The 21,439-nt window shown below is 48.4% G+C and overlaps 1 protein-coding gene across 4 annotated transcripts in view; it reads right to left on the reverse strand.

Moving 5' to 3' along the window:
- Nucleotides 1-768: 768 nt before the first annotated feature.
- The window catches only part of RICTOR (RPTOR independent companion of MTOR complex 2), a 1,453,900-nt gene continuing 1,433,229 nt past the window's right edge, over nt 769-21,439 (reverse strand). For 3 of the 4 annotated variants that reach the window (XM_085631133.1, XM_085631132.1, XM_085631130.1), the window contains one exon: nt 1,760-2,893. In XM_085631133.1, coding sequence (XP_085487259.1) covers nt 2,819-2,893 — 75 coding nt within the window. In that variant the 3' untranslated portion in view covers nt 1,760-2,818. Of the gene's footprint in view, nt 2,894-21,439 lie in introns of all 4 variants that reach the window. The other variant, XM_085631131.1, reaches the window with a different exon arrangement.

Consider the following 21,439-nt stretch of genomic DNA (forward strand, 5'->3'; position numbering starts at 1 on the left):
TTTGGTTGTTGATTAAGTTTGGTTCTTTTTTTACAAAAGAAAGTGGGATAGGATATCATTGCAGAGTAGCCTATAGTAGTTCTATCTACTGCTTTTATATGTGTACCGTGGGACTCCCACTACGAAGACTGGGATGTCTCAAGCTTGTGAATCTATGAAAGATCCAATACTGGAGAAAAAAATATATTCGACTATTACTTGGGTTCCGGAGTAGTGTGCCAATTGTCGCATAGTGATTCAACACATCTAGGGTAGTAAAGCACTATATGAATACAATTTACAACTACAATACATGGTGGTGACAATTACTGAACCACTTTTTTCAGAGCATAGCCAACGCCAAAAATTGGGCTTAAGCCACAAAATTGACTGGTGGGGATCATATGGGTTGTCAACATTTGCATACAATCTTCAAACAATGTTAATATATACTGTAGTTTCAAGTAACAGCGATACGGTCATAGCATGAGAAAATGCTATATCTTTTCTAACAATCTCTGAGAAACGCAGTTGCATCATTTTTTGATTAATTCTAGCAATCTGGACACATAGATTCTGCTTATGGAGAAACAGCTATAGTGAAGAATATGTGTTTCGTGCACTTATAATTAAGCACCTTACCCAAGGCGAATTAATAGGTGAAAACAGATTTCTGGTCATTGCACACTCATTTCTGTACATCCTTGTGACTATGTGAAAAGGTAATGCTTCTTAGATTCATCATACATTGTATTTTCGCAGGAACAAAACCACACAAATAACTGCCAGTGATTCCATATCTTCAATATATTTGAATTATGTGGAGTAACTATACATTTCATACACAAATATATTTAAGCAATATTTCGAGCATAGTGTTGATGACATAGAAAGAATGCAAATACTTTAAATGTAAAGTCTTTCTAAATCATCACCTGGCCAGGCCCATTGACGTGCACCAGTACTCCACATAGTAAAAGTGTTAATACATCACTTCAAGGAATTTCATACATGCATTTATTTTACAATCCTGCTAATGGACTCTTAAATTATTTGCTTCTTACTAAAGCACTTATAAAATACAGCTGATCATTTGATGAATGAAAACATGTATATAACTCCTTAAAGTGCTATATTAGCTAAGTATACATCTAAACCTTGATATATATATCTAAATATATTTATATGTACATATGTACACACATGTGAATGTTAATATATATATATATATACATATATAAATATATACACACACACACATACACATATATGTATATATACATACACAGTACCGTCCAACAATGTCATTCTATCAAGCGCAAACATTTCAGAAAGGTAACCATGCCACTTATATACAAATATGGACATATTTTCTTGATAAATCTTTAGGACCTCTTTAGAAAATGAAACATAATGAAATAAAACATCTGCCCTTTCATTCCATCTAGACAACAATTGACCCATTCAAAGCAGGCGGCCAGATAACTTTGTTATCGAAGTGCCTGCAAAATGCATGTATTCAGATTCCGCTGCTTTTTCAATAGTTTGTTCTCAGAGTTGTGCCATGCTATACACAGTTCTACAGTGCATCAGAAAATAAATGGAGAAAGAAGTATGATCCCATCCTCTTTTTATGAGGTCAACTATGTCACATATATGTGGCTAAAGTTCCTTGTTTCAATTATGTTTAATTTCAGCAAATAATCTTATAAAGGACAAAGAGACCCTGATCAAAATATGGCCACTAAACAAAAATAGGGTGTAAGGATCTTCAATAGCATTTATAGCAACCTGGTTTTATTCATATAAAATTATAACTTAAAGCTAAAGAATTTTATTTTTAAGGAGAACTGTAATTTCTCATGGAATGTGCAAAATACGTCTTCGTGACTGCAACCAGATGTGACAATAGTAATTCAAACTGTTTGTGGTAGTTGGTGCTATGTCCCTTCTGACAAGGCATCATGCCCCTTAAATTATCACATTTGATAAAGAGAGAGGAGGCCAATATAATTATCACTGGCATCCTGAAAATTGTCTCAAAAGAAAATGTCTCAATTTGTTTGTTCAAGGAACCAATACGAAATTCAGGTTAAACTGTAACAATTTGCAGTGTTTCCTTATGTCACCAGAAATGACACAAAAGATTAATTGTTCAGATACATTTTCAGATTCTATTTAACTGAAAGACTTCTGAAACGTCAACGTGATGCATCCTGAAAAAAACGTGGAAACATTAAAAAATAAAAACCAACAGAAAATCCCATATGACCGAGCTTTTCTTCCTAGGTGAAGTCATGCCATGCTCCACTGTGTTCCGAACATCACATCCAAGTAGTGTTTTGCAGACTGAAGAAAAACAAGTGTAATGCCTGTGTTTATTCTGTGGTGCCCGTGCTATTGGCTTACTCCACTGACAGAAATGGTATTCTTGGAACAGGCCTTCGATGCTACAGAGTTCATGGCATTATTTTCTTTGTCCTGCAGAGAGTTCTGAGTCAGCCCTTTACTGAGCTGATCTGAGATTTGTCCTGTACAAACATTCCTAGAATAAAAAATGTAGGTGTTCAGTGCTTGGCTCTTGCATACTTTGATAACTATTATCCATACTCTTTCCATAATCCATAGGAACGCCCCAATACCTTTCATCAACAGGGGACACCATTTTTTGTGTTCAAGTTCAGGTGTAAAGAAAAAAAAAGATTCTCTTTAGTTTACTGTGCATGTACCAGTAATTACTAGGAACCGACTGGCAGAAGGTGCTCCTTTGCTTATTGTCCAGTTAATCATAAGTTAACTGGAATAGTTATTCAAGTTCTGTACACAAGTAAAACTACTGTCAGGATTCAGCAGGAGGTTCACTTATGGGTTGCTTTGGTGGCATTGCAAGGACCGTTTCAGCTTCATCGTGCATCTAAAAAAAGAAATAAAGTAAATGAAACAGTGTACTTATGGTGTTTATGAACAAGTTACTTACCTTAGGTTACACCCTTTCTGGCGAACTGGTGGCTACTCTATCTAACCGCAGATTCCTCACCTTGTGAATACCCCAGGAGCCAGATTAGATTGGATAAGGGGAATTGATTCCAGTAATTCCCGTGTGTGCCAGTAGGTGGTGGTGTTTGTGTCTGTGTCGTCTGCATCCATTCCGGAAGCGACTTCAGAGCCACATTTAACTGCCACCTTTAAATGCTGATTTGAGTTTCTTTCTGAACTCTGTCCCTAATGTTGGATGCGTAAGTAAAAGTTATCTACCTTCTGTAACACTATATCTGGTAGAGAAACAGTCCAGCCGCAGATTCCTTAACTTTGAATTCTCCCCAGGCGCCAGACTGGATCTGGAAATTTTTCACAATACCTCTGCATGCCAGGAGACTGTCGTACAGCTCCGCAGTGATGTCATCTCCGGATATGATGTCAGTGGAGTAATACAAGTCCCTCCAGCGCGCGGATGTCAGTTTCTTCTGTGAAACCTTCCGCACCAGAACGCGGAGCCACTACAGAAACTGGTTGTGGAAACAGTGTATCAAACAAGATCAAAGTTCTTTGAAACATTAATAAAAAAAGGAACTTCAAGTGGCATGTTAATTACAGACATGGATTTTAAAGAAACTTCCAATAAAATCAACGAAACATAGATCTACCTGAAACCCTGCACCCTGGTGAATAACCCATAAAATGAGGGAAGAGACTATACCCTCTAAAGACCATTCATCAATGGTAATGAACTCTATGGCAAAAGCCAAACACAACCTACAACACCACAACCATCCTGTTGGTTTAACCACACATTATGCAACATATTGACAGTACCAATGTCAAGGTTTTATAACACAGAGAAGACTTTCATAGAAAGAACAAAAAAATGAACACTGCTCACTGGTGTGTCATCCAGAGTGAAATAGAAAGCCCATTCTACCAACTACACACATTTGTAAATGGATGGTGTTGCAACATCTAAACAAAAACTAAGTGGCCAGGCCAAACGGTTTGTCTAGGCCCAACATAGATTGAGATAGTGATCACTGGTATATAAACTCAGTGGGTATAACTTTTACCTCAAAGATCATTTGCAGAGCGGGGAGGATGGGCAGGGCGTTAAGGAATCTGCGGCTAGACTGTGTCTCTAGCAGATATAGCGTTACCGAAGGCAAGTAAATTTACATCTGATAGAGACATCCCACCACAGATTCCTTAACTTTGAATTAAAACCATAGCTATACCCCACTGGAGGAGGGTCTGCAAACAAATCCTACACAAGTTCTCAAAGAGAACTAGCCAGTCCAAACTACCAGCCGACCAAATGTATGTAGGAATAGCAGAACAAGAGCTTGGCTCTTAACAGAATCCATGATCACTGTCGTGGAACATATAAATAACTAACAACCTTACAGGTCCGAGAGAATCGGTCCTTGAAAGAAAAGGATTGAAAACCCCTGAAGAACAATCAGTCAGAAGACTGACATTATCCTTGTCCCCAAAAGGACAAGAAACTCAATGACCAAAAACGGTCAAATACATGATAAAAGCCATACAATCTGCATTGTTCATAACAATAAAGAATCAGAGAAAGAACTGTCCTGATAAATCCCAAAACAGGACTTTCTGAACTCAATTCTCCACTGGAAAAATGAACAACAATACCTCCTCGGTTTAAATTGTTTAGTATGGACAGAATGAATATTCATATTTATCCTATGCACCAATAGTGTAACATCTTACCACAAAGATTCATATATAGACATAAATATATATACACACATAAATGTGTCATCAGATACTCCGATTGATACACAATTTACAGAATTTCATTGGCCAATAACTACGCCAGAACGTATAAAATATGCCTTCGTATGGCATACACAACTTCGAGCCATTGGTAAGCGAGAAAAAAGACGCAGGTTTGATTAAAACCTCTTTCTTTCCCTGTCTTTTTTTTTTTAAAAACAAATTGTATTAATTTTTATACCAGCACAACATGAGCCGGGAACCGGCACAGTAATAAGCACATCTACATTTGTCATATGGTACCAGCGTAACAAATTAATGAAGATAATAAAAGAACATATAGTAACCATGGCTAGCTTGGGCACTGGGACGTCCCCCCCCCCCCCCCTCCACCCAAACACAATCTGCAATGTCGAATGTCTGCTGGACATCTACATCTAATGTCTGAGCGCTGCCCTATGACAGTACTATTTCAGGTTGTATGAAAATGTCTGGCGTTTCCACGGTCGGCAGTTTGAATCCCCTATACTGAGCCAATCTGACATATCATTCGGTGTTTCTGTAGGTGGCCCCGAGCCTGAAACAAAGCCAGTTCCATACCCATACACCAATCTAGGGCATTTTTCCACTTCCCCACGGGCAGTGGAGAATTACTCTTCCAGTATTGGGCGATATCCCTTTTAGCTAGTGTAAGCCCAGTGAAGAGCAAGAGTTGTTTGTATGTGTTCCTCCAATGCCATCTGTACTGTGAAGTAATATGACTTTGGGATCAGACGGGATGCTCCATGAGAGCATGCCAGTATTTTGTCCCAATAGGGCTAAAGGGTAGGACAGTTCGACACTGTTTGTATAAAAGTACCCGCCACACATGCACACCGCAGGCACGTTGGCGATGGTATGGCCCCCATACGCCATAGGCGATGTCAGGTGTAATAAGCGCTATGTAAGAATTTAAATTGTATCAGACGATAACGGGAAGCTATGGGCGCACCCCGAGGACTCGCCAGTGCCTCTGTCCAATCATCGTCAGACAAATTGTGTATATCAATTTCCCAACTCAGTCAGGGCGCATCTAATGTTGTTTTGTTGTGTGTGACAACTGTTTGGTACATCTGCCTGATTTTGTGGGCTCTGAGATCTCCCATCTGTAACCGCCATTCGAGTGGATGATATTCTGGAAGCTCTGTTAATGTTGTGATATATGGGGATATGGCGTGTCGTAACTGGAGATATTTATAAAAATTGGTTACGATGGAGATGAAATTCCTCCTGCAATTGTTGGAAGGATTTAAGGACTGTGCCCTTCATGATGTCCCCAAGCATGGAAATACCAATAAGGTCCCAAGGGCGGAATCAGGCCAGCGACGCCACTTGACGAAAGTGGGATCCCTGCCATAACGGAGTTGCCTGCGTTAGCCGCTCCTCCCCATCCCATCTGCCGGACCATGCGCCTCCATAGTTGGATTACGACTCTAGTGGCAGGGCGCAGGCGGTCTAGCCGGCTACGGCTATGCAACAGGTCCAACAGTGCCTGATCCTCTAGTAGTATTCCTTCAACCGCGTAGACTGGATATGCTTGGGTATTGTACCACCATTCATTAATATTGAGGACATGTTCAGCTGCATAGGCAAATATGTCGGACGCTGCAATCCTACCACAGTAGGTGGACTGGGTGCATGTTTGTAATGCAACGCGTAGGGCCTTACCATCCCTTGGGAACGTGTTGAGGAGTGAATTGATTTGCTTGAATCATGACTGAGGAATGTCATAGGGGTAGTTTTGAAGCTGGTACAGGAGACGCGGCAGTGAAACCATCCTAAAGATCGTCGATTGGCCGTAAAGGGACCAGGGAAGAGTGGACCAGGCCTGCACACCTTAGGTACGAGGGGTAGTATGTTGTGGGCCCAGGATTTCACCGGGTCAAGTGATATGAACACTCCCAGATGAACAAGTTACTTACCTTCTGTAACAATATATCTGTAAGAAACATTAGTTAGTTAGATTCCTCACCTTAGATTATCCCCAGGCCTCAGACTGGATCCGGAAAGATTTTTCGTCAGCAATACCCTTGCGCGTCGCTAGGCGTCGTCTGTGGCTCCGCGTCCATCGTCGGCGTCGTGATCGCCGGGATGACGTCGTCTGAGTACCTAGATGCCGCCCTCGCGCGCGGACGTCAGCTCTTGTACACAGCTTTCCGCGCCAGGAACGCAGAGCCATGCAAGAGACCGACACTGGTGTCAACAATTCTAGGGCCCTGAAAGGGAGGACCTCAACCCTAGATATCGGTTCGCAGAACGCGGGGAGGAGGGGTGGGGCGGTGAGGAATCTAACTAACTAATGTTTCTTACAGATATATCGTTACCGATAGTAAGTAACTTGTTCATCTGAAAGAAACATGTTAGATTTCTCACCTTAGAATAGATACCCCAGCAATACCAAACCCGGTGGTGGGTCTGCGAACCAAAATCACACCAGAAAGTCCTGGAGAACGGAACGGCCAAAGAAGCCGTCTCTCCGGACTTGGCTGTCCAGGCAGTAATGCTTGGCAAACGTGTGCTGCGAGGCCCACGTTGCTGCCTGACAAATGTCCTGCAAGGGGACTCCCCGGCCCAGGGCAGTGGTCACCGCTGTGGCCCGAGTGGAATGGGCTCTGAGCCCTACAGGAGATTCCTTTTTAGCTAAGGAATAACAGGCCTTGATACACAAAACAACCCACCAAGAGATGGTTCGCTTGTGTACCGCCCGCCCCTTCTTAGCGCCCAAGTAGCCAATAAAGAGTTGGTCGTCCACCCGGAACTGTTTGGTGCGGTCCAGATAGAAGGACAGCACCCGTTTTGGGTCCAGACGGTGGAGCCTCTCTTCCTCTTTCGAGGGATGCGGAGGCGGAAAGAAGGTGGGCAGTGTAACAGACTGACCGATGTGAAAGGTAGTTACCACCTTAGGGAGAAAGAAAGGACGAGTCCGTAGAACAACTTTATCCGGATGGACAGAAACGAAAGGAGGCTTAGAAGAGAGAGTCTGGAGCTCACTCACCCTTCTAGCAGAGGTGATGGCAACCAGGAAAGCAGTCTTAACCGTCAGCAGATGAAGGGGACAATTATGAAGTGGCTCAAAGGGAGCGCACATCAGATAGGTCAATACTAGATTCAAATCCCACTGAGGCATTACGAAAGGGACAGGAGGGAACATGTGGGTAATGCCCTTAAAGAATCGAGAAACAACAGTGGATTTAAAAAGAGAAGGCTGATCAGGAAGCCGTAAGAAAGCAGAAATAGCTGAAAGGTATCCTTTGAGGGTGCCCAGAGCAGAGCCCTGCTGGGCCAGGGAAAGAAGAAAGAGGAGAACCTCAGAAAGAGGGGCAGAGAGGGGATCCACAGCCTTTGCTGTGCACCATGCCACAAATTTGTTCCACCTGCAGGCGTATACCTATTTTGTGGAGGGACGCCTGGCTGCCAGAATAATATTACAGACTTCAGGAGGCAAGTCAAATGGCATCAACTGCCACCCCTCAATCTCCACGCATGGAGGTGGAGGCTGGACAGGTTCGGGTGGAGGACCGTCCCCTGCTGCTGCGACAGAAGGTCCTCCTGAAGAGGCAGTCGGATTGGGGGATCGATCGACAGACTGAGTAGCTCGGGATACCAGAATCTTCGAGCCCAATCCGGAGCAACAAGGATGACTTGGGCCCGGTCGTGAATGATCTTCTTCAGCACTCTCGGCAGAAGTGGTATAGGCGTACAACAAACCGCAACTCCACTCGCGACGAAAAGCGTCTCCGAGCGAGTGCCGCCTTGGAAATTCCAACGCGCAGAACTGCTGACATTGCGCATTCTCTTCGGTGGCGAATAGATCTAACAAAGGCTCTCCCCATTGTAGAAAGAGGCCTTGCGCCACATCCGAGTTCAGACGCCATTCGTGATCCATCATGCACCGGCGGCTGAGTTAGTCTGCTCTGGAGTTCAGAGATCCAGCCGGATGTTGAACCACCAGGGTGATACCCTGATGTTCCAGCCATGTCCAGAGGCGCAGAGCCTCCTGACAAAGGGTCCACGACCCCACCCCGCCCTGTTTGTTGCAGTACCACATGGCGGTGGTGTTGTCCGTGAACACCTGCACTACACTTCCCCGGACAGAGAGAAGGAATGCCTTCAGTGCAAGTCGGATCGCCCGCAGCTCCAGAAGGTTGATATGGAGCCGGGAATCCGCCGGAGACCAGAGGCCTCTGATCTCCACCTCTCCCTTGTGGACCCCCCATCCCAGGAGGGACGCATCCGTCACTACTACATGCTCCGGTTGTGGTAGGGAGAGGGATCTGCCACTGACCCAATCGCGGTCCGTGAGCCACCACTGCAACTGTCTGGCAGTGCCCTCCGAGATCAAGACATGATCGGACAGGTTGCCCCAATGCTGGGCCCACTGAAACTTCAGGTCCCACTGCAGAGCCCGCATCCGCCATCTGGCGTGATGCACCAACAGGATGTAGGAGGCCATCAGACCCAGAAGCCGCAGTACCAACTTGACCGAAACCCAGGATAGAGGCCGAAAGATTGGAATGAGAGGCTGAATATCCCGGACCCGCTGTTCCGGAGGATAGACCCGGAACTGCGCCGAGTCCAGAACCGCTCCGATGAAGAGGAGCTTCTGGGAGGGACTCAGATGCAACTTCGGCATATTGATGGAGAACCCCAGCAAATGCAAGAGGTCGGCCGTAGTCTGGAGGTGGGAGACGACTGCCTGGGGCGAGCCCGCCTTCAACAACCAGTCGTCGAGATAGGGGAAGACTGGAACCCCTAATCTGCCCAGGTGAGCTGCGACCACCGCCATCACTTCCGTGAAAACCCGAGGGGCACTGGTGAGGCCGAAGGGGAGCACGGTAAACTGAAAGTGCTTGTGGCCTACCGTGAACCGCAGGTAACGCCGGTATGACGGGGATGTGGAAATAAGCGTCCTTCAAGAAGATGAACCTGTCACCCATTGGTACGCCGGGCCCGGACCGGGACTAAACCGGGGAACGGCGTCGTCCAAAGGCGGCGCCGATGGCGGCACCGGAGGGATCGGCGCCGGTGGAGGGGTTGTAAGGTCGACCGGCGCCGACCGGGATCCAGGCCTGCTTCGACTTACCGGAATGCGAAGACTTCGACCCCGACGAGTGATAATGACTGCGGCTCCACGACCGGTCCCTCGACCTCCTCCTCGACCGGGACTTTGAGTGGCGAGGAGCCAACTGCCGGATCTCGAGCAGCTTGCGGGACCGCTCCCACCTAGCCTTCAAGGTGCGGCAGTCGAGGCATGACTCGGCATCGTGGTCAGCCCCAAGGCAATAGAGGCACCGGCAGTGGTGATCCGTGACCGACATCAGTCGGTGAACAGCGTCACAAGGTTTGAAGCCAGGCATCTGTACCAGCACCAGAGTCTAGGTCGACTGGAAATGGAACCAAAAGAGTTCAAAAACGTTTAGTCAAAAAATGACTAAAAGGGTGTGCTCTTCCCGGATCGGCGCTTACTGGCGCGGAAAAAAGAAGAACTGACGTCAGCGCGCGAGGGCTGCGTCTAAGTACTCCGACGACGTCATCCCGGCGATCACGACGCCGACGACGGACGCGGAGCCGCAGACGACGCCTAGCGACGCGCAAGGGTATTGCTGACGAAAAATCTTTTCGGATACAGCCTGACGCCTGGGGATATTCTAAGGTGAGGAATCTAACTAACGTGTTTCTTTCAGATATGTAAAACAGTCAAGTGCGGGTGTCAGTTGTGCTGCCCACGTGCCCCGCCCCTAATCCCCACAGATCGGATAAAGTACGGATTTGGACGGGTTTGTGCAGACACAGAAGATCTCAACCACCCTTCAGATGTGCAGTATCTGTGAGCCAGTAAATCCCGGGTCAGTAAGAAAAAAGAGGACATCGTCTGCGTATAGACTGATCTTATCCGAAACACTCTCGGACCATTGGAATCCGCAGATCACCAGTGGCTCTATAGCAAGCGCGAACAGGAGCGGGGGACAAGGGACACCCCTGCCGCGTGCCCCTATCAATTGGGAATGGGCTCGACACGGCCCCGGCGACTTGCACGAGGCAGAGAGATCTGGGATTATAATGGTAGAACAGCTGGCTTCACATGCCATACAGAGTTTAGCCTAAGACTGCTCCTGTCCATGCTACCACTAGGATAGCTGGTCTATAAGGTTGACTTTACAACCAATCGCCATAAGGGTTGTTTGGACTGATACAAGGTGTACACTAGAACTAGTGACATCATACATCAGGCCAACTTCTCACATTGGTGAGCAGCGGTTGGGATCGGAGCTTGCTGTTGTGATACCATTGTAATCTTGAGATATCAAATTGAAAGATCACATTAGGTACTGTAAGGTACATATAAAACACGGGGGAGACAACACCGTTGGCAAGGAGGGAAAGGCAGTCTGCAGAAGAGGAGCCCCTGGTAGATCATGAATCATGTTTCAGAGAAAACTATTTTCTCATGCTTTTCCCACAGAGGTTTGGAAGGTGATATATAAGCTAAACTGAGAGCATATTTTCTATAAATTCACATTATCGTTCTCAGTCATGTGAGAATGAAGTCTGAAATTCTCAGTATAACATGTACATCCAGGTCCCCCCATTCAGACCCTCAAGTGGACTTAACCAGAGAAGTAGGAGAGGAAGATCCCCTTCCAGGGAATCTATCCACTCCCATGTCTCTAATAGCTCCAATGCCTCTTCTCACAGGGGAATGACTTCTCCACAGAGAAAAGAGCATCAGGCCAGAATGAAGGAAGTCAATCTGAGGATTGAAAGGGAAGAACTTGCCCTTGCCAAAGAGCGACTTGCTCTGGCCAGAGAGCAAAAGTTAAGTGGGGTAGAACACACTGGTGGCAGCACAATCCCTAAGGATAGAGACAGGACCTATGACAATAGAAACCTGAGCAGGATTGTCCCTCCCTACAAGTGTGGGGATGACATCCACAAATGGATAACTGCTTTGGAGAGGGCTTGCAAAGTACAGCAGGTACTCCAAAGTCAGTGGGCAGCTATCTTGTGGCTCTCCTTCTCTCAGACAGGTAGAGACAAGCTCCTCACAGTTAGTGATGAGGATGCTGACAATTACACTGTCCTGAAGAGTGCTCTGATTGATGGGTTTGGCCTAACCACTGAACAATACAGGTTGTTGTTCAGGGATACCCAGAAGACACAGACTCAGGACTGGACTGACTTTGTAGATTGTGCCACTAAGGCTTTGGAAGGCTGGTTATTGGGTAGTAAGGGTAAGGACTATACAGGATTGTATAAATTGATCATGAGAGAGCAAATCCTTAACAACTGACAAAACCAGCTGCTGCATTAACACTTGATCGACTCTGACCTAACTTCTCCCCAAGAATTGGGAAAGAAGGCAGATAGGTGGGTCAGGACTAGAGTTAAGCAGAAAAATCAAAACCAGGGCGGTGATCAGAAAAAGACAGACCAGAAGGGTAATGAGCAGAAAACAAAAGACCAGAAGTCTTCACCAGGCCCCCAAAAGGCTCAGGGGGAGGGTGGTCCCAAAAAGGATAAAAAGAAAGATGGCCAAAAGAAACCTTGGTGTAAATATTATATGTCCAATTCCCATTGGTATAGTGAATGCACCAAAAAGGACAAGCCCCCAGCCACCATTGCCCCCAAGGCAACTGTACCCCCTAGTCCAGCTGTACGTGGTGGTTCCCAGCAAAAGGGTGTAATAGGGTTAACCCTGGGAACTGAAGTGTATTCTGGCCTAGTCAGAATACCCACTCAGGCCGTTCTGATCTGTGATGGGGACATAGCTTTGTCCTCTACTGTGAGCCCCAGTAACCTGGGCAAGTACAGACAGACTCCTTTAATCAACCAGAGAATGGCTCAGGCCTACAGGGACACAGGTGCTAGTGTCACAATGGTGACTCCTGCCTTTGTGGACCCTGGACAGATCATGCTAGGTGAAAACTACCTAGTGACCAACACTGGCAATGCCACTACCTCCCATAGTGTGGCAATTGTTAACTTCTCCTGGGGAGGGGTAACTGGCCTCAAGAAAGTTGTTGTTAGTTCAGACCTTCCTGTAGAGTGTCTGTTGGGAAATGACCTTGAAACTCCAGTTTGGGCTGAAGTGGAGTATAGGACCCATGCAGAAATGCTGGGAATAGATGCACATGTCCTTGCTGTGACCAGGTCACAGGCAAAAAAATGCAACACTGAACAAGTGCTGGATCCTGGGACAATGGACCAGACACAACCCAAGAGAAAGAGCAGTAGGGTTAAGGCTGTGCCTTCCCCCCTGCCTCAGGTAGAGAATCATCCCTCACAGGAGGATCATTCTGAGAGCCCTGAAGAAACTGTCCGAGAAGAACTGGAACCTGACCAGGTTGAGTTTCTTGGGACAGGGGGACCTTCAAGGGCAGATCTGAGGCAGGCCCAATTAGACTGTCCTTCTCTTGAACCCCTCAGACAGCAGGCTGCTGCTGAGGCTGCAGGGAATGCTCAAGGTACCCATAAAGTGTATTGGGATGAAGGGTTGCTGTACTTCGAGGCTAGAGACCCCAAGCCTGGTGCGTCCAGGAGGTTGGTCATACCATTGAGTTTCAGAGGCTTCCTTCTTACCTTGGCCCATGATATTCCCCTTGCAGGACACTTAGGCCAGAATAAGACTTGGGACAGACTTGTTCCTCACTTTCACTGGCCTCACATGTCAGAAGATACCAAGGAGTTTTGTCGCTCCTGTCTCACCTCTCAAGCCAGTGGCAAATCAGGTGGCACCACAAAGGCCCCCCTAATACCACTACCAGTGGTGGGGGTTCCCTTTGAAAGAGTGGGGATAGAAATTGTTGGACCAATGGACCCCCAAACAGCATCTGGGCACAGATTCATACTGGTGATAGTGGACCATGCCACCAGGTACCCAGAAGCTATACCCCTGAGGACCACAACAGCTCCTGTTGTGGCAAGGGACCTACTTGGAGTGTTCTCCAGAGTGGGGTTTCCAAAGGAGGTTGTCTCTGACAGAGATGCCAACTTCATGTCAGGATATTTAACTGCAGTGTGGAAGGAGTGTGGTGTTAACTACAAATTCACTACCCCCTATCACCCACAATGCAATGGGCTTGTGGCAAGGTTCAACAAGACCCTAAAAGGGATGATTAAAGGTTTACCAGACAAGCTTAGGCGAAGATGGGACATCCTTTTACCCTGCCTTCTGTTTGCTTGCAGAGAGGTCCCACAAAAGGGGGTTGGCTGCAGCCCTTTTGAACTTTTGTTTGGGCATCCTGTGAGGGGACCCCTATGTCTAGTAAGGGAAGGATGGGAGAGACCTCTCAGACAACCCAAGCTTGATATAGTTGATTATGTGCTTAGCCTTCGCTCAAGGATGGCAGAGTACATGAAGAAGGCATCTAAAAACCTTGAGGAAAGCCAAGAACTCCAAAAAGCTTGGCATGACCAAAAGGCTGTGCTGACTGTGTACCAGCCAGGACAGAAAGTGTGGGTGTTGGAGCCAGTGGCCCCAGCAGCACTCCGGGACAAATGGTCTGAACCCCACACTATTGTTGCACAAAAGGGAGAAGTCACCTACTTGGTGGATCTTGGGACTCCCAGAAGCCCCCACAGGGTGCTTCATGTCAACAGGTTAAAGGCATATGTTGACAGGGCAGACATGGGCTTACTCATGGCTACAGATGAGGGGCAGGAGGAAGAGAGTGACCCTCTCCCAGACCTGCTGACTCAGAACCCTGATGATGGTTCAGTTGATGGTGTGGTCTTTTCTGACAGCCTCACTGACCATCAGCAACAGGACTGCAGACAAGTTCTACAGGCCTATAGACATATGTTCTCTCTGACCCCAAGTCAGACAAACTGGTGCACCCATGAGGTGGACACTGGTGACAGTCTGCCTGTGAAGAGTAAAATCTACAGGCAACCTGACCATGTCAGGGACTGCATAAAGATTGAGGTACAAAAGATGTTGGAGCTGGGAGTCATTGAACCTTCCGAGAGCCCTTGGGCTAGTCCTGTAGTCCTTGTGGCAAAACCTCACACCCAAGATGGTAAGAGAGAGATGAGGTTTTGCGAGGATTACAGAGGTCTCAATGCTGTCACTAGGACAGATGCCCACCCAATACCTAGGGCAGATGAGCTCATTGACAGATTGGCAGCTACCAAGTTTTTGAGTACATTTGACCTGACAGTAGGCTACTGGCAAATCAGACTAGCTGAGAGTGCAAAGGCCAAAACTGCTTTCTCAACCCCAGGAGGACATTATCAATTTGTGGTAATGCCCTTTGGCTTGAAGAATGCACCTGCCACTTTCCAAAGGTTGGTGAATCAAGTCCTTACAGGCCTGGATGACTACTGTGCAGCTTATCTTGATGATATTGCTGTCTTTATCTCCACCTGGGAGGATCACCTGGTCCACCTGAGGAATGTTTTAGAGGCCCTGCAAAAGGCAGGCCTAACTATCAAGGCCACTAAGTGCCAGATAGGGCAGAGCAAGGTTGTATACCTGGGCCACCTAGTCGGTGGGGTCAGGTTCAACCACTGGAGTGCAAGATCCAGACAATAAAGGACTGGACTCCTCCAATTACCCAGACACAGGTCAGAGCTTTCTTGGGCCTGTCTGGGTACTACAGAAAGTTTGTTAAGAACTATGGGTCCATTGTGACACCACTTAATGACTTGACCTCCAAGAAAATGCCAAAGAAAGTTCAGTGGACAGTAAGCTGTCAGAAGGCATTTGATGACCTGAATCAGGCCATGTGCACTGCACCTATTCTGAAAAGTCCAGATTACTCCAAATAATTCATTGTCCAAACAGATGCTTCTGAGTTGGGTGTGGGAGCTGTTCTTTCACAACTGAATATAGATGGTCAAGACCAGCCCATTGCTTTTATTAGTAGAAGGCTGACCCCTAGAGAGAAACGTTGGTCAGCTATTGAGAGGGAGGCCTTTGCTGTGGTTTGGGCCCTGAAGAAGCTGAGGCCATACCTGTTTGGCACTCACTTCAAGATTCAGACAGACCATAAGCCCCTCTTGTGGCTAAATCAGATGAAGGGTGAAAATCCCAAACTTCTTAGGTGGTCCATTTCCCTACAGGGGATGGACTTCACAGTGGAACATAGACCTGGGACTGAAACTGCCAATGCAGATGGACTCTCCAGATATTTCCACTTAGAACATGAAGACTCAACTGGTCAAGGTTAGTTTAATGTCCCTAAGTTTGGGGGGAGGTTGTGTAGGAGAGTAGGGTCTGCTTCCTATGGTCACCCCCACTTTTTGCTTTTGCTTCACTGGTTTTCGACTTCGATGTGGCTGTGGGCCTGCTAATCAGACCCACAGCCCAGCTGTTCCCGCTCTAAATTCATACTATGTACTTTAGGTACATAACCCAATTGGTAAGGATCACCTTATAGGGCCCTGTACAGGGTACCCAGGGCATGGGTGTACCCTAGGCCTACCAGGGGCTGCAGCATGTATTATGCCACCCCTGGCTGGCCTCCCATCATGACATACCTGGCTGATCACTCAGCTGGGGCAAGGTTGTGAAATCACCCCTTGCTTAGGTATAGTATTCCTATACCTGCCTTATATATAGACACATGGGTACCTCTCAGTCACTCCTATGGAAGGCCTTAACAATCCTGAGGGCAGAGTGCGTGGTAACATGTGAGATGGTGCTCTAGCATGAGCTGAGCCTGTCTGCAGCTTTTGGAACCATGTCCTTATAGCTGTTCTATGATATAGCCTACCATATACTCTTAAAGTGCCTCATAATCCTTGCGGTTATGGTAACTATGGTTTGGCTTTATCAAAACATGTTGTGTAAGGTGTCTAAGACTTTGGAATACTACCCCCAAACCATTTCTGGCGATGAGGATAGTATTCCTCCCTTCTAGAGGGAGAAGACATGTTGAAGACCTACTACCCGGTTAAAGTTAACCAGAGCCCCAGCATCACAAAATGGATGCTGCTGCCACAGACACAAGTCTGACCTCCTGCTGCTGGGAGTCCTTCCAGCGAGGGAGGCTTGGACAATAGGTTTCCTGCCTTGGGAGGTGCTAGCACCACCCTACACAGGGCTTAGTGTATTGGGGCAGGGAGGGATGAAAGAAACGAGACACTGCCTGGGGCACACAAGGTGTCCCATGCATAGTCCAGTTCAAACCGGTGCTGGGGCACTCCAGCCCCAGTCCTGGCGCGAAACTGGACAAAGGGAAGGGGGTGTAACCACCCCCCTCACTGGTACCACCCATAGGAGGGACCTAGCAGGTAACCCAGCCCCCCAGATTAGTATAAGAGTGGGAGCTGAGTCCCTAGGACTTTGGGTTATCCTGAACTGAAACAAGACACGAAACTCTGGACCTTCGACATTCGACAAGAAGACTGAAGAATCTCCCTTGTGGCCAAGGAGTGGCCACCCTGTGCAAACAGGCACCAACAAGCGACCTGCCGTTTGCTTTGCCCAAGTTCTACGAGGAACCGACTGCAGAGCTCGACCAGCACCTTGACCTCCAGACTTCTCTGACCCTGATCCACATCCACAGCCAAGCTGAGATCCGTGGAGGCGATGAGAGACGTGGGACCGGCTACCTGGGAAAATTGGCGAGTAGCTTCCAGCGCAGCTTCTGAGGCATCCTCGAAGTTGCCTCAGCACCATCTGCACCAAAGATCAGCCCTCCACACTCCACGAGTTCTGCGTGGGGCCCTTCTGCATTTTCCTGCTCGACGCGTCTGTCCGGTTGCTTGCCCGTTGGCTAGTAGCCACAGTGACGACGAACCCTTAACTTTCCACCGCTGGTTTGGCTCCTCCAGACTGGCCCTTGCTTCCCTGTGAAAGAGAAGCACCTCAGACCTTCCTGGTCTGCACCTGAAGCGAATTTCCCTTTCCGCGTGGGTTGCCTTTGCCAAGGCTTGTTGACTCCAATCGGGACGTCGCCTCCGCCATCAGCAAGATCCTTCGTGGGACAGCTCGTACCCTGGTTCTGGTCGTCCTCGACGCCTCCTGGTCCACGCAGCTGCAGAGACAAGCTTCAAGACATCACCTGTGTTCTGCACGACATCGCCTGGTTCCTTCCTGGTTCCACACGGTCACTGGCTAGTGACCCAGACTTTGTCCCCTCTGCTTGCAGGTGTTCTTCCTTCAAGATCCACCCTTGGATCCACCGGACATCTTCCTCCTGGCCGCCTGCCAGCATCTGTTCTTCAGGCATCCATAGGATCCAGCGACGACACCCGACACATTTTCACACCTATGCACCCGTCTCCTGTGGGTGAGGTAACGTGAGTACTCCGGTGCTCCAGTGGATATTGACTATCCAAGTGTCTAAGTCTCTAGTTGCTTCCTCCTAGTTACTTCGGAAGTGTCCTTATTCTTCCTATTTCTAATTACTACATTCCCATTGACTTTAATGTAACCCGCGTGTGTGTTTCCACACTGCACACGCTTCCCGTGGGCCTCCCACTTCCTAACTATTGGTAGGGTAGTGTAGCCCCAGCGATTCCTTAGGCCTACTCCCTGTTCGTGACGTGGTACTTATACCACTTTCTTAGTATATGGTTTGCGTGGCCCCTGGGCCTAACTGTATTTTTCCTGTGTAACTTAACGTATGCTACTTAAGAAATTGTTGTGCTTAGACCTCTGAACTCATAAAGAGTACTGAGGGTATATGTTAGAATAAATACATTCTAATTTTATATATATATGGTGTGGTGTCCTTTCATTTGGTTTTCAAGGGATTATAATGGTATAACAGCTGGCTTCACATGCCATACAGAGTTTAGCCTAAGACTGCTCTTGTCCATGCTACCACTAGGATAGCTGGTCTATAAGGTTGACTTTACAACCAATCACCATAAGGGTTGTTTGGACTGATACAAGGTGTACACTAGAACTAGTGACATCGTATATCAGGCCAACTTCTCACACTAGATGCCTCTGATCTCTGCCTCCCCCATGTGGCCGCCCCATCCCAGAAGTAATGCATCGGTCACCACTGTGAACTCTGGTGGAGGAAGAGAGAGGGATCTACCGACAACCCAATCCTGGTTCGTAAGCCACCACTGCAATTGGTGTGCAGTGCCCCCCGAGATCTGGACTCAATCGGACAGATTTCCCTGATGCTGCGCCCACTGGAACTTCAGGTTCTACTGCGGAGCCCGCATATCTCACCTGGCATGATCGACCAGCAGGATGTAGGAGGCCATCAGACCCAGCAGCCTGAGGGTCATCCTGAACGAAACCCGGGATTGAGGCTGAGAGATCGGAATCATAGCCCGAATATCCTGGACTCGCTGTTCGGGAGGATAAACCCCAAACTGCGTCATGTCCAGAACCGCTCCGATGAAGAGGAGCTTCTGAGATGGGGTCAGGTACGACTTCGGCACACTGATGGAGGACCCCAGCTAATGCAGGAGGTCAGCCGTAGTCTGGAGGTGGGAGACGACAGCCCGGGTCGAGCCCACCTTCTACAGCCAGTCATCGAAATAGGGGGAAGACTGGAACCCCTGTTCTGCACAGATGAGCTGTGACCACCGCCATCACTTTCGTGAACACACGAGGGGTGCTGGTAAGGCCAAAGGGGAGCACAGTAAACTGAAAGTGCTCGTGGACTACCGTGAACTGAAGGTAACGCCGGTGGGCCGGCAGGACGGGGATGTGAAAGTAAACGTCCTGCAAGTCCAACGCTACCATCCAGTCTCCAAGGTTGAGGGCAGACAAGACCTGAGCGAGCATCAACATTTTAAACCTCTCCGTGACGTTCCGAAGAACCAAGATAGGACGCATGCCTTTGTCCTTCATGGGCACCAGAAAGTAGTGGGAATAGCAACCACAACCTACGTCTGGGACATGAACGCGCTTGATGGCTCCCGTGGCCAAGAGTGCCGAATCCTCCTGTTGGAGAAGGGCCAGATGATCCTCCGACATGCGATGGTACTGAGGGAGGGTTAGTCTCGAAGGGGAGGGAGTAGCCCCTTCGGACTATCTGCAAAACCCTCCTGTCAAAGATAATGGTACGCCAGTGGGGGAGGTGATGGCGAATCCTGCCGCCCACTGGCGTTATGTGGCCCTGAAAGGTCGGACTAGGAGGGCTTGGAGGCTGCTGCAGAGGGGGCTGTGGTGGACTGGCCTGCCCGCTGGCCCCCAGAACCACAGCGCTGGTTCCCACATCCCCGGACGAGCAGAGGCTGAATAGCTTCTCCGGCTTGTGGCTCTGGACGGGACGTGGCAGGGCACCCCTTCCGTAGCCACAAAGGGGGAAAAGGCAGACTGCGCAGGGCTGTGGTGGAGATGCCCACATATCTGGCCATAGCCCAAGAGTCCTTAAAGCGCTCCAGCGCGTTGTCTGCCTTGTCGCCCAAAAGGCGATGGCCATCAAAGAGCATGTCCATAAAAGTGGATTGGAAATCGAGTCCACCTCAACCAGGTGTAGCGTCGAAGGGCTACTGACGTGGAAATCGTCCTGCCTAGTGAGTCGGCGGTATCCAGCCCACAGCAGATGGTAAACTTCGCTGCGTCTCTCCCCTCGGCAACTGCACGGGACAGCACGGCCCAGGCCTCCTCCGGGCACTGGGGCAGCACCTGCGCTACCGCATCCCACACAGAGTGGGAGTAACGGCCCAAAGGACATGCAGTGTTTACCGACCGTAGTCCCAAGCTGGAGGAAAAAAACATTTTCTTCTCAAGGTGGTCCAGCTTTTTGGATTCCCCATCAGGTGGTGCGTTCGGGAATGCGCCTTTGGAAGTGGAGGCTTGGATCACCAAGCTCTCAGGGGTGGGGTGGTGGGAGAGGAAAGTTGGGTCGCCCGGGGCCGGGCAGTGGCATCGGGCAATCCTCCTGTCTCAAAAAACGAACTCGACAAAAGCCGAGAAAAAGTCAGTCAAAAAGTGACTGGAGGTACCGCTCTCTCTGGATCTGCGCTTGCTGGAGCAGAAAAAGAAAGAACTGACGTCAGGGCGCGAGGGCGGCGGCTATGTAGCTAGCGCGACGTCATCCCGGAGACCATGACGACAAACGCGAAGTTGACTAACGCCACCTTCCGACGCACAGGGTACTGCTGACGAAAAGCTTTCCGAAACCATTCTGGCGCCTGGGGGTAATTCTATGTTAAGTAATCTATTAATAATTGCTTCTTTAAGATAGGGAAATACATCTACTGAAGAACTCACTAGGGAATCCATTAGGTCCCGGGGCCCGGATGAATATCATGAAGGGCGGCTGAGAGTTCCTCCAGGGTAATAGGATCATCCATCTGGTCGCGCGCCTCATCTGAGAGTCGGTTCGGAGGTATATCGTGCAGACATGCGCATACCATATCCGAAGATACATCTGCCTTCTGCTGAAAAAACCCTGTGCTGATAAAGGTCGGTGTAATATGTAGCGAACGCACAAGCCACTGTTTGTGGACTTGTGTGGAGGGTGCTGTCCATATCCCGGAGTATTGGTATAAGAATCGGAGCGTGGGTTGCTTGGCATAGCCGATGCAGGGTCTTGCTCGATTTTTCCCCTCACTGATATATTCGATGCTGTGTCGCCTGCCATGCTAATTGGGCTTCATTGGTGAATAACTGGTGGATCTCTTGCTGGGACAAGAGTAGCTGTCTTTGGCCTCTAACACCGCCACCCGCTCGCATTACCTCCTCAAGCGCCTGCTGTTGCATCTCTAATTCGACAATCTAGGCCAGGCGCTGTCATTTTTCCTTGTGCGGTAGCTGATATCAATACCC

This window comes from Triturus cristatus, chromosome 2_1, assembly GCF_964204655.1.
Source record: "Triturus cristatus chromosome 2_1, aTriCri1.1, whole genome shotgun sequence".
NCBI lineage: Eukaryota > Metazoa > Chordata > Amphibia > Caudata > Salamandridae > Triturus > Triturus cristatus.